Source organism: Natrix helvetica (genome assembly GCF_964273705.1).
Source record: "Natrix helvetica genome assembly, chromosome: 2".
In the NCBI taxonomy this organism is placed as follows: Eukaryota; Metazoa; Chordata; class Lepidosauria; order Squamata; family Natricidae; genus Natrix; species Natrix helvetica.
In genome coordinates this window covers 19,209,293-19,222,672 of record NC_138552.1, presented here as the reverse complement: position 1 = coordinate 19,222,672, position 13,380 = coordinate 19,209,293, and the positions used below count along the sequence as shown (strand labels likewise).

General features: G+C 44.0%; 1 protein-coding gene across 2 annotated transcripts in view; it reads left to right on the top strand.

Moving 5' to 3' along the window:
• The window catches only part of SLC45A2 (solute carrier family 45 member 2), a 39,890-nt gene extending 27,036 nt beyond the window's left edge, over nt 1-12,854 (top strand). The window contains exons 5-7 of one of the 2 annotated variants that reach the window (XM_081945623.1): nt 2,580-2,703; nt 8,736-8,941; nt 12,620-12,854. In XM_081945623.1, coding sequence (XP_081801749.1) covers nt 2,580-2,703; nt 8,736-8,941; nt 12,620-12,850 — 561 coding nt within the window. In that variant the 3' untranslated portion in view covers nt 12,851-12,854. Of the gene's footprint in view, nt 1-2,579; nt 2,704-8,735; nt 8,942-9,208; nt 9,252-12,619 lie in introns of those variants that run through there. The other variant, XM_081945624.1, reaches the window with a different exon arrangement.
• The last annotated feature ends 526 nt before the right edge of the window (nt 12,855-13,380 follow it).

Genomic DNA, 13,380 nt, shown 5'->3' with positions numbered 1-13,380 from the left:
GCACAAGACCTCTCTTAGATTTTCTCTTACAATGAGAAACTCTAAGATATATATATATATATACATTTGTGAGATTTTATACACACACACACACACGTGTGTGTGTGTGTGTGTGTTGTATTTGTGCTGATAAATAAACAAAGGGAGACTAGTATAGAACTATTTCAAGCTATTTAGCTCTCATCAGCTAGCCATACCCTTACTGGGATTTGAACCTGGGGGTATGGCTAGCTGATGAGAGCTAAATAGCTTGAAATAGATCTATACTAGTCTCCCTTTATTTATTTATCAGCACAAATACAACACAAATATAAAAAGGCAACATTAAAAATAAAAATATGGTTTTCTGCCTGGATAGTCCTCTGTAATGAGCCGAAGGACAGAAAGGGGGAGTAGTGAGCTCCCTCCCATATTTGGGCATACCAGGGGTTGTAACACACACACACACACACATACATACATACAAACATACATACATACATACATACATACATACATACATACAAACATACATACATATATATGTGTGTGTGTGTGTGTGTGTGTGTTTGTGTTCCCAGGTTCAAATCCCAGTGGGGGTATGGCTGGCTGATGAGAGCTAAATAGCTTGAAATGGATCCATACTAGTCTCCCTTTATTTATTTATCAGCACAAATACAACACACACACACACACAAACACACATACATACATATATATATATATATATATATGTATATATGTGTGTGTGTGTGTTTTCGTAAATTTTCACGGGTGTAGGTATGCACAAGCACGAAGTCCAAAACACCAGCCTGAAGATGGAAAGTGGGACCTCGCTGAAACATTGCCAAGACAATACACACACACACACAATTTTATGCCCATAGCACAAGAGAAGCGAGCACTCCACAAAGCCAGATAGATAGATAGATGATAGATAGATAGATAGATAGATAGATAGATAGATAGATAGACAGAGAGAGAGAGAGAGAGAGAGAGAGGGAGAGAGAGAGAGAGAGAGAGAGAGAAACTTTATGCCCATAGCACAAGAGAAGCGAGCTTTCCGCAAAGCCAGAGCTGCAAATGCTGCAACAATGGTGCCACACATGTCTGCCAGACTTGGAGTTGATGGAGCGTTCAACCCATTTGGATTACCAAAAGACCTTTATGAGGGGAACATGGCAGCACTGCAATGAGTGCCACTGATCAACTCATGCAGGCAGTGATTCCACTTATTCCATACTAATGTGCATTTGCGGTATATACTCCGCACTGAGAAATAAGTTACTTGGGGACTGAGCAAGGTATCCCAAAACTAGAGGAGCCAAGAGAAAACCATTGCATATATATTGTCTTGATATTTCCATTGCTTTGTATTTCCCATTGTCTATTTTCTAGATCAGTACAGGTGGTCCTTGACTTACAACGATTCATTTAACGACTATTTGAAATTACAGTGGCCTCCCCCCGCCCCCCCCCAAAAAAATCAGTTATGATCTAAAGTTGCATTCATGAGTGTTGCAAATTGTTGCACTGTTTCCCATGATCATGTGATTGCAATTTGGGCACTTGGCAACCAGCTCACATTTATGACTGATTGAAGCATCCCACAGTCACATCATTGTGATTTGCGATGTTTTTTGCTGGCTTCTGGCAAAAATAACCACCGGGGAAGCTAGATTCTCTTAACAAGGATGTGATTTGTTTAATGGCTGTGGTGTCTTGACTAATGGCCATGGTTATGGTAATAAAATCGGGTCTGGTGATGTGACTTATGACTGCAACAGCATGTGATGGAAATCCTGGCCCAGGGGTGGGTTCCTGCCAGTTCTAACCTCTTCTACAGAAGAGGTTCCACAAATCTACAGTGCTGTTTAGAACCGGTTCCAGCTCTCTCCCACCGCCCGTCCACACATCATCAAGATGAAGAGCGAGAGGAGGAATTCAGGGAGTTGAAGTCCACAAGTCTTAAAGCTGTCAAGTTTGAACACCCTTGGGTTTTTTTTTTCTAAAGAGTTAAGGGTGCAAGGGTCTTGTAACTTGACAGCTTTAAGACTTGCACACTTCAATGCCAGAGTTCCTGAGCCAACATGACTGGAGGAGGAATTCTGAGAGTTGAAGTCCACAAGTCTTAAAGCTGTCAAGTTTGAACACTCTTGGGGGTTTTTTTTCTAAAGGGTTAGGGGTGCTAGGGTCTTGTAAACTGACAGCTTTAAGACTTGTGTGCTTCAAATGTCAGAGTTTCTGAGCCAACATTTTGGTTGCTAAGCAAGAACATTGTTAAGTGAGTTTCACCACATTTTACAAGTTGGCCATGCCCACCCAGTCACAAGACTGCCAAGCCACTCCCACTCAGTCACATGGCTGGCACCCTGTCACATGGCCGGCAAGCCACTCCCACAAAGCAGGCCACACCTACAGAAGAGGTTCTAAAAAAAATTGAAACCCACCACTGTCCTGGTCCCAACTTTGGTCATAAACTGAAGATTACCTATATATTAAATTCTGATCTTTGAGATTTCTACTTTCTTTAGCAATGAAATATGGATAGGTTCCATATCATAACCTCTTTTCAATCTTGCCTTTTTGATGCTCCTCAGATTGTCTTCGAAGGTGATCCTTATGCCCCGCACAACTCCACTGCTTATCTGACCTATAAAAGGGGTGTAGAGATCGGATGTTGGGGTCTGTGCATCAATGCCATTTCTTCTTCAGTCTATTCCTGTGAGTATCATTTCAACTTGACTGAAATTCCTGAAAGCAACAGTTAAATATATAGGGCTAAACAATTGCCTGTCTGTCTATCACAGGGGTCGGCAACCTTAAACACTCAAAGAGCCACAAAGGTCCTCACAGGAAGGCCCCCCCATTCAATTGTGGAGCCTACCGGAACTCCGGTTTCCCCACCATAGAGTCTCCTCCTAGCGCGGCATCCTTTTTCCTCTACCTGTCCTAACCGAAAGCTAACTTATCAATTGTGGAGCCGACCAGCGACAGGGAGCCACAGCAGATGGATGAAAGAGCCACATGAGGCTCCAGAGCCGCAGGTTGCGGACCCTTGGTCTATCATATAGCTGTCACATTTTATAACCACCCATCTTCCTCATAGCAGGACTCTAGGCGGTGTGCAAATAAAATATTAATATGTAAAAACAGTATATATAATTTAAATCTTTGAAAAGAGGAGGGTGAATGAAAAATTAGTGTTTCAGAGTGCTGGCCAGCCCCACAATTGTGCACTCCAAGCAAGGCCGCAGAGCCAGATTTTCATACTTTTTTGGAAGGCCAGGAGAGTGGGAGCCTACCTCACCTCTGGAGGGAAAATGTGAAGGGACAATGGCAGATAAGGCTCTTTTCCTGACTCCTACCAGTTAGAATTCTTTAGCTGATGGGATCTGTAATATACCTTCTCTGCTTGACCAGGATATAGCTTTGAATATTCAATGCATCTCACACTCATTATCTCAGGGATATTTGGGGGGGGGGGAGAGGAGGAGAAAACTCTCTAGGTAGATCAATATCAGTAGAAGAGCCACGGTGGTGCAGTGGTTAGAGTGCAGCACTGCAGTCTAACCCGTTGTTCACTGACAGCAGTTCGATTCTGACCAGCTCAAGGTTGACTCAGCCTTCCATCCTTCCGAAGTGGGTAAAATGAGGGCCCAGATTGTTGGGGGCAATATGGTGATTCTGTAAATTGCTTAGGGGGGGCTGTAAAAGCACTGTCAAGCGATATATACCGTATTTTTCAGAGTGTAAGATGCATCCTTCCCCACCCAAAAGAGGGTGCATTATAATCTGAGTGCATCTTATACACTGAACACAGCATTTTTGGCCTACTGAAACCCTGCCCCTTGTCAAAAATGAACATGCAGAAGGTTTGGGAGTCTTGCAAAGTGCTCCTAGGGGCTGGGAAGGGCAAAAATGAAAAAGGGCCATTTTTCCTCATTTTTTGTCCGCTCCAGCCCCCAGGAGCACTCTAAAAGCCTCCCAAAGCTCTGCATGCCCCCCCCCCCGCTTTTTTTTTTTTTTTTGCAAAAAATGAGGCGTGCAGAAGGTTTGGGAGGCCTGCAGAGTGCAAAAACTTTTTTAAAAATTTCCCTCTTCAAAATCATGGTGCGTCTTATACTCCGGTGCGTTTATATTCTGAAAAATACGGTAAGTCTAACTGTTATTGCTATTGCTATCTTTTCATTCCAGCTATAAGGATAAAGCTTGGATCTAAATATGCTGGTGTGTTTGCTAAGTACCACAATGAGTGTGCCCCTAAACTCTGCTGACAATCTGCCCCCAGCCAGATTGTGATGCTTTGATGGATTGTGCATGTGATATCCACCTCCCTTTTCATTGGCCAGAGTGGTGCCTATCCCCCACCCTGATTGGCTAAGGAGCCATGTTTCCTGCTAGATCTAATTCTCCTGTTGTTTGTCTATCCACCATGGAGCAATAGCTAGATTCATTAGATATGCTTGGAAAACTACAGCAGAAAACTACAGTTATTACTTTCTGCCCTAGGTAGCATTCGCATCCTCTGTTGCAACCTTCCTAACAATACCTTATTCTGATGACTGCCCACTGTGAGATATTAGTGGCAAGATTACCTGTGCCTGGTTGCCAAAATAATTACAGAGTTCTGAGAACAAAGCTCTCCTTGCCTGCAGCTTAAAACAAAACTTCAAAAACTGGATATGGAAAATACATGTATGCATGGCAACATCTCACAAAGGTAGAAAATTTAATAAGATGTGCCTTACATCATTAAAATATTCTGAAGCTGTTTTGTTAAACAAAAATCCTCCATTTTTGTTTATATTTCCTCATAAATATTTTTGGGACATGTGTAATGTATATGCTACCCAGGGTTATTCCGTCTACAAATGTGATTAATAAATAGCAGTAGCACTTAGACTTATATACCGCTTTACAGTGCTTGACAGCCCTCTCTAAGCAGTTTACAAAGTCAGCCTATTGCCCCCAACAATCTGGGTCCTCATTTTACCCACCTCGGAAGGCTGGAAGGCTGAGTCAACCTTGAGCCTGGTGGGATTCGATCTGCCAAATTGCTGCAGCCAGTGATCAGCAGAAGTAGCCTGCAGTACTGCACTCCCACCACTGCGCCACCATGGCTCATTTAAAATAAATGATAAAATAAAGAATTACATTCTGATGTATGAATAGATGCCTAGTTTTAGAAGTGGATTTTCCTATAGACCTTTGGGGTTTCTTTAGTTCTTATTATTGATATAAATGCCAAAAGAAAGATTGAAGCTGATTTTTACTGGACAAAGAAATGTCCAGTCTAGTCCTCTACATCCATTACAGTAAGGCAGTGCTTCTCAATTATTTTCTGTCATGCCCCCCCTAGGAAGAAGAAAACATTTCGCGCCCCCCCCCCCCCGCGCGACTGTAAATAGTATCATTTGTCTATAAAATTGTTATAAGTACACCTCTGCATAACATAGCACACCGGTCTTTCCTCGTCTCCCACCGTAGTCACATGCTTCCTTTCCTCTTTCCCTCTTACTTGTCTATCCTTCCTTCCACCCTCCCTTCCTCCTTCCCTTCCTTCCTGCCTCCCTTCCAGTTCCCTCCTTCCTCTTTCCCCCTGCCTGCCTGCCTTCTTTCCCTCCTGCTTATCTATGCTTTCTTCCTTCCTTGCACCTCCCTCCCTTCTGCCTGCCTGCCTTCTTTCCTCTTTCCCTATCCTCCTATCCTTCCTTTCTCCCTCCCTCCTTCCCTGCCTCCCTTCCAGTTCCCTCCTTCCTCTTTCCTCCTGCCTGCCTGCCTTCTTTCCCTCCTGCTTATCTATGCTTTCTTCCTTCCTTGCACCTCCCTCCCTTCTGCCTGCCTTCTTTCCTCTTTCCCTATCCTCCTATCCTTCCTTTCTCCCTCCCTCCTTCCCTGCCTCCCTTCCAGTTCCCTCCTTCCTCTTTCCTCCTGCCTGCCTGCCTTCTTTCCCTCCTGCTTATCTATGCTTTCTTCCTTCCTTGCACCTCCCTCCCTTCTGCCTGCCTGCCTTCTTTCCTCTTTCCCTATCCTCCTATCCTTCCTTTCTCCCTCCCTCCTTCCCTGCCTCCCTTCCAGTTCCCTCCTTCCTCTTTCCTCCTGCCTGCCTGCCTTCTTTCCCTCCTGCTTATCTATGCTTTCTTCCTTCCTTGCACCTTCCTCCCTTCTGCCTGCCTGCCTTCTTTCCTCTTTCCCTATCCTCCTATCCTTCCTTTCTCCCTCCCTCCTTCCCTGCCTCCCTTCCAGTTCCCTCCTTCCTCTTTCCTCCTGCCTGCCTGCCTTCTTTCCCTCCTGCTTATCTATGCTTCCTTCCTTCCTTGCACCTCCCTCCCTTCTGCCTGCCTGCCTTCTTTCCTCTTTCCCTATCCTCCTATCCTTCCTTTCTCCCTCCCTCCTTCCCTGCCTCCCTTCCAGTTCCCTCCTTCCTCTTTCCTCCTGCCTGCCTGCCTTCTTTCCCTCCTGCTTATCTATGCTTTCTTCCTTCCTTGCACCTCCCTCCCTTCTGCCTGCCTGCCTTCTTTCCTCTTTCCCTATCCTCCTATCCTTCCTTTCTCCCTCCCTCCTTCCCTGCCTCCCTTCCAGTTCCCTCCTTCCTCTTTCCTCCTGCCTGCCTGCCTTCTTTCCCTCCTGCTTATCTATGCTTCCTTCCTTCCTTGCACCTCCCTCCCTTCTGCCTGCCTGCCTTCTTTCCTCTTTCCCTATCCTCCTATCCTTCCTTTCTCCCTCCCTCCTTCCCTGCCTCCCTTCCAGTTCCCTCCTTCCTCTTTCCTCCTGCCTGCCTGCCTTCTTTCCCTCCTGCTTATCTATGCTTTCTTCCTTCCTTGCACCTCCCTCCCTTCTGCCTGCCTGCCTTCTTTCCTCTTTCCCTATCCTCCTATCCTTCCTTTCTCCCTCCCTCCTTCCCTGCCTCCCTTCCAGTTCCCTCCTTCCTCTTTCCTCCTGCCTGCCTGCCTTCTTTCCCTCCTGCTTATCTATGCTTCCTTCCTTCCTTGCACCTCCCTCCCTTCTGCCTGCCTTCTTTCCTCTTTCCCTATCCTCCTATCCTTCCTTTCTCCCTCCCTCCTTCCCTGCCTCCCTTCCAGTTCCATTCTTCCCTCCTTCCTTCTGCCTCCTTCCTGCCTGCTTGCCTTCTTTCCTCTTTCCCTCCGGCGTGTCTGCTTTTCTTTCCTTCCTTCCACCTCCCTTCTGCCCTTCTTCCCTCCCTCCCTGCCAGCAGCTCCTCCAGCATCCCAGCTGGAAGCAGCAGCACAACAGTTGCCGTTACCAGGGGCGAAGGGGTGGCGGTGGCAAGATCGGGCGACCGCCGCCCCTTTGTCCCTTCCCCAACAGCGGCTGTTGCGCTTCCGCTTCCAGACGGAATGCTGGCGGTGGAGCTGCTGGCGGGGAGGCGAGCTACGCGGTGGCGAAGACGGGCGGTCCCATGCTTCCCTCCCTCCCACCCCCGCCCGAGCAGGCTTCTTGCACAGCTCCAGCCCGCGGCTCCAATGAAAATCCACAGTCCGAAGTGCTGCCACTTCCAGGCGGCATATATTATGCCTCGCCCACGCCTTCGCCGCCGTTGCACCCAGATGGAAAGGGAGCCTTCGCGCCCCCCTTTATGGAGCCTCACGCCCCCCCAAGGGGGCGCGCCCCACTATTTGAGAACCGCTGCAGTAAGGTAAAGGTAAAGGTTCCCCTTGCACATATGTGCTAGTCATTCCCGACTCTAGGGGGCAGTGCTCATCTCCGTTTTGAAGTCGAAGAGCCAGCTCTGTCCAAAGACGTCTCCATGGTCATGAGGCTGGCACGACTAAACTCCGAAGGTGAACAGAACATTATTACCTTCCCACCAAAGGTGGTTCCTATTTTTCTACTTGTATTTTTACATGCTTTTAAACTGCTAGGTTGGCAGAAGCTGGGACAAATAAGAGGAGCTCACTCTGTCACGCAACGCTAGGGATTCAAACCGCTGAACTGCCGAACTTTCTGATCGACAAGCTCAGCATCTTAGCCACTGAGCCACTATTTCATTACAGTAAAAGTCCCCAAATCTCAAAGACCACATGGAAAGAAATGTAGAAAATATAATAATCTAGTTCATTTTTAAAGAGGTCGGCCTCGTTTGCATATCCTGAATAAATAATGAAGTATGCATAGTCCTTGACTTATGACCATAATTAAGCCCTGGGTTGCAGTCTCATGTCAGGCTGGTTGTTAAGGTCACCATGTCCTATTTTACAACTTGTTTTGCAATGGTCTTTAAGCAAATCCATTACCTGTAATGAGCGTTTTCTGCCAGAAGCCAGAAGTAAACTCCTGTTTCTGGTGATTTTTAAAAAAAATCACAGTCATGTGACCATGGGACATTGCAAACAATCATAAGTATCAGCCGTTGCTATGCATCCAGAATGCAGTCATGTGACCACAAGGGAGAACTAGCTCTCGGAAATTTAAATCCGAGTCATAATTAGTTCTGGGGCATCCATTCGAACAGTCACCAAGTGTTCCATCCTAAGTCCAGGACTACTTGTAACCTAAAACAGTGTTTCTCAACCTTGGCCACTGGCTTGAGCATTCTTAAAATTCCCAAGGTTGAGAAACACTGACCTAAAGCCTCTTTCAATAAAATGAAAAGAAAATCTGTTTTCTAAAAAAAAGAAACCGTTATTAACCCCCCCAAAAGGGGGGAACCATAAAGGTTTTCATTAATATTCAACAAAGGTAAAAATGGCCGCCATTTTAATTTCTCTACTCAATCTTTTTTCTTCCACCAGATGTTCAAAGAGCTCTGCTTCCGTTCCTCGGATTAAAAGGACTCTATTTTGTTGGCTACCTCCTCTTTGGACTAGGGACTGGATTTATTGGGCTGTTTCCCAAAGTCTATCCTACGCTGACTCTGTGCTCTCTGTTTGGTGTCATGTCCAGCACACTGTACACAATACCATTCAACCTTGTTGCTAATTACCATAAGGAGGAATTGGTGAGTTGAAATGGAGGGCTGTTGTCTTATCATTGGCTGTGGAATCCTTCATGTAGCTCACCTTCAAGTGGAGGGAAGTGGGCGAGTGACAATGAAGTAAAGGAAGGACTCCAACCAACTTTCTTTACTGCAGGGGTGTCCAAACTTGGGAACTTTAAGACTTGTGGACTTCAACTCCCATGCTGGCTGGGGAATTCTGGGAGTTGAAGTCCACAAGTCTTAAAGTTCCCAAGTTTGGACACCCCTGCTTTACTGCTAATATCTTAGAAACCATCTGACTGCTCTTGAATCCAGCTGTACATACTGCTTAGATTCCCAGGCTAGGGATCTATGTGTTTAGTTCTTGCCTGACTACCACCTGATTAGGAGATACCAGCAGTCCACTCCATTATCTTTGCTTCCCACTTTGCACATGGATAGAGATATTCCTTGTGTTACAACTTTAATGAAACTAATGTCAACTCACAACGCATCCCTGGCCTGCTCTTGAGTGGCCATAGGCAAGGGGGATGGAAAACTGATGGCGCAGCAAGGCAGCCACGAACAGAAGCACATTCCAAGCATATCTTTCTCAAGGCTGTCTCCCAGGTTACCTGCAGCAGCCGGAGGGGCGTGATCTCTACAGCCCATGAAAGTGCTCCATTGGAGAATGTGATTTATGACACCCTGGGGGAAGGGGGGAAACAGGGTCATAATTGGGCCATAAATTATGTGGGGTCAGAGTTGGCTTCAGTGCCAACATGTTGCTCTTAATAAATAACTGGATTTCTTTTGAAGCTTGGCTTGAGACTCATGGTTTAATTAGGGCATCTGTCGGAACCCTGATAGCAAGCCAACTCTGACCCCATGTAATTCACTGGTGAGTGCCAAAATGCACAGCAGGCTCCATTAACTGTGAGGTACCCCGGCCATCAGAGCTTCAGAACCAGGTCGTAAGTACCGTACCTTCAGGAAGGCCTATCATAAATTTGAATGAGAACTACCTTTATTTTGATCAAACCACGCAGTGACACCTCTCATAATGCTACTAAATGCCATTTCAAACAGGGTTGCTTTGAATTTAAAATAATCCACGAAGCAAAATATTACATTGCCTGCAATTTCTTCCCCACATTTATGTAACACCCTGTTTTATAACCTGTTGTCTACTTCCACGTCACTACTGCAAGATAAGACACAGAATGGGATGGAATGTATCATCAGATGGATGCTTTATTTCATCTACATGTCATTAACATTCTTGAATAAAGCAGCCTTGATCTTCAGGTGTTCTGAAAGCAAGTCAAGATAACCATGCTATAGAATGCCACATCTTTTGTAGATTCTTAGGCTGAACATGTTCTCAACCTCTCTGGTGTGAACAGAATAAAGCTGAGGATGCACTGAGAAATAGTGTCTGCTCCAAAGTCATGCAGTGACCTTCCATGGCTCAGCATGAACTTGCCTATTGTGCTAGGTTGAACATATACCAAATTGGACATGATTAGAATCAATAATCAGTGCCTCTGTGTGTGCATGTGTGTGTGTTTTGGAGAAATCGAATGGAGTCTTTCTCTTTCTTTCTTAAATATGCTAAGCCTAAATTTTAAAGGGCCTCGCATCTCAGTGTGAGAGAGAAATTTTTACTCATTTAATCCATTTCAAATAAGAACTGTAACTTGAAAGAATCTTCAATCTAGTGCCACTTATATTAAAACTTTCATCCAGTGAGGAAAATAACAGAGTTCTTTGTGAACTTTGATATCTGCCCATTTGGTTGCTTGATTTTATCCCATGGGGAAAAAAGGGTTTAAATGATCCGTTATGGGGTTTCTGAGAAACGAAAAACAATTCTGTAGATTAACATCAATTACCATCTAATTTTATAAGCTATTAGAAAGAACACTTGAAACAAGATTTTCTCATGAAAATCTTTTGAAAATGCTTGTCAAAAATGGTTAGAAAGGTTTTCAACATGTCCTTTTTTACAGTTTCATGCACAATCCAGCCATATTTAATTACCATGTACTGATATTTTAAAGTAAATTAGTTTTTACAAAAACTATTTTCTCACATACAAATTTTCCATAAGAAAATGCATATTGCCTCATTAACAAATAATGGAACACTATCAAAACCAAGGGAGTCCAACCTTGGCAACTTTAAGACCTGTTGACTTCAATTCCCAGAATTCCCATGGCTGTCTGGGGAATTCTGGGAGTTGAAGTCCACAGGTTTTAATGTCTAAATCAATGGGGACATTTCTCTTGGAATAACATTTCTCCAGATCCTTTAATGTATATATCACTCAGCATATGATATGGAGCCAAATGTTATCCTGTCAACATGTCAACACGTTTCTTCAAGCCTGAACCATCCCTGAGGTAAATCTTTTCATTTTACAAAATTTTCCTATGACCCACTGAATAGTGTGAAAATTCTGAGCAAAATGACAATGAATGGAGCTGTTACAGTTTTATCCATGCTGAATAAAGTTCTTTCAAAACCAACCAGAGATTTCCAGTAAAATCTCAGACTATTCCGAGTCCAGAATCCCAAGACTATAATGAAGAGCTTTTGTAATTTTGAAAACCTTTCTAACAATTTTTAAGAAGCTTTCTTAAAAGAATTACATGAGAAAGTCTGATTTCAACTGTTCTTTTTAAACTATCCCCAAAATAAAAGATTTAAGATTTTAAAATTTTAAATCTTAAATCTTAAAAGATTTAAGAGAAAAGCAGATCTTTTCCTCCAGAAACATTTCCATGTTATCTCTAATATTTATAAACTTCTATGGTGAAAGAATTTGTATATGATATTAAATTAATAAAACTCAGCACTTTTTAACCATGGAGTTATTCGTGTTATTAAAATTATTTGCTTTCTCAGCATTGTAAAACAATTTAATCTAGATTTTTTAGAAAAACAAAACTAAATGCTTAATCTTACATCAAGAAATAATTTCTTCCATTGAGTTCCAATATTAACACCCTCACAAAATTCCTAATTATAGTAGTACATAGGGATTGTTACTTAATGAGAGTGAATTGCTATGGTATTTTCCATAGTCACTGTATTTGTCTTTCTTTTACATTTATACACCATCTTTCTACTACTTATTACTGAAGTGTATGCAATACTTGGTTCCCAGTTGTCTTAATATTGATGTGTTTTGGTTGTGTTTTAATGGCCCCATAATTCCTTGCGGGGTGGAGTCTGGGCAAATAAATGGAGCTAGCATAGTGTTTAATGGCCAGATGCCCTTCCTGTCACCAATACAGAGTTTTGTTCAGCAGATATATTCTCACTGTGCTCAGAGAGAGAAATATCTGCCCCTTTAAGGGGTCGGCAACCTTAAATAATCAAAGAGTCACAAAGGTCCTAACCGGTAGCCCCCCATTCACTTCTGAAGCTGACCAGAAATCTGGTTCCCTCACCATATTGTCTCCTCCTTAGTGCAGCATCCTTTTTCCTCTACCTGTCCTAACCAAAAGCCCTATCAATTGTGGAGCTGACCGGCGATAGGGAGCTGCAGTTGAGGGATGAAAGAGCCACATGTGGCTCCCGAGCCGCAGGTTGCTGATACCTGACCTAGGATCAAACTTTGGCTGTGTGACACCAGTGAATAGACAATGACTAGATGATTTGAACGGTAATTTTGATTCAGTTGGCTTCATATCCTTCTCTGTTTACTTCCAGAATCAGAAACATGATGAAGTTGCAGACTCCAGCCGAGGAAAGGGTATTGACTGTGCTGCTTTGACCTGTATGGTCCAACTGGCCCAAATCATCGTTGGGGTGGGCCTGGGTCTCCTGGTCAGTGCTGCTGGCAGTGTGGTGGTGGTAGTGATCTCTGCTTCTGCGGTTTCCTTGCTGGGTTCCTGCTTTGTAGCCTTGTTTGTTCGGTACATTGACGAAAGCAATAAATAGTTGATCAGTGGCAGTTGTTGCTCTTTTTCTTACACCCGTCCCCCCAAAGGAACACATTGCTGTATTTTGGTCAATAATATTTAAGACAGTCCTCACATTATCTTTTAACTGTATTTTCAGCAAAAAGCCTGCTTGGTCTTCATCAGAGGTGGTATTCAGCAGGTTTGACCAGTTCTGAAGAACCGGTAGCCGAAATTTTGAGTAGTTCGGAGAATGGTAAATACCACCTCTGACTGGCCCCGCCCCCATCTATTCTCTGCCTCCTGAGTCCCAGCTGATCTGGAGAAGTGGGGATTTTGCAGTAACCTTCCCCTGCCACACCCACCAAGCCATGCCCACAAAACCGGTAGTAAAAAAAATTGAATCCCACCACTGGTCTTCATGTATACTGTATATGCCTGTAAAATCTTCTTTAATCTTTCTGCCAAAAGGGCAGCAAAGAGTTTGCAATCCTTATTTAATAGTGAAATTGGTCTAAAATTCTTTGTCTTTGTAACATCTTGACCTTCCTTTGCTAGTAACACAATGTT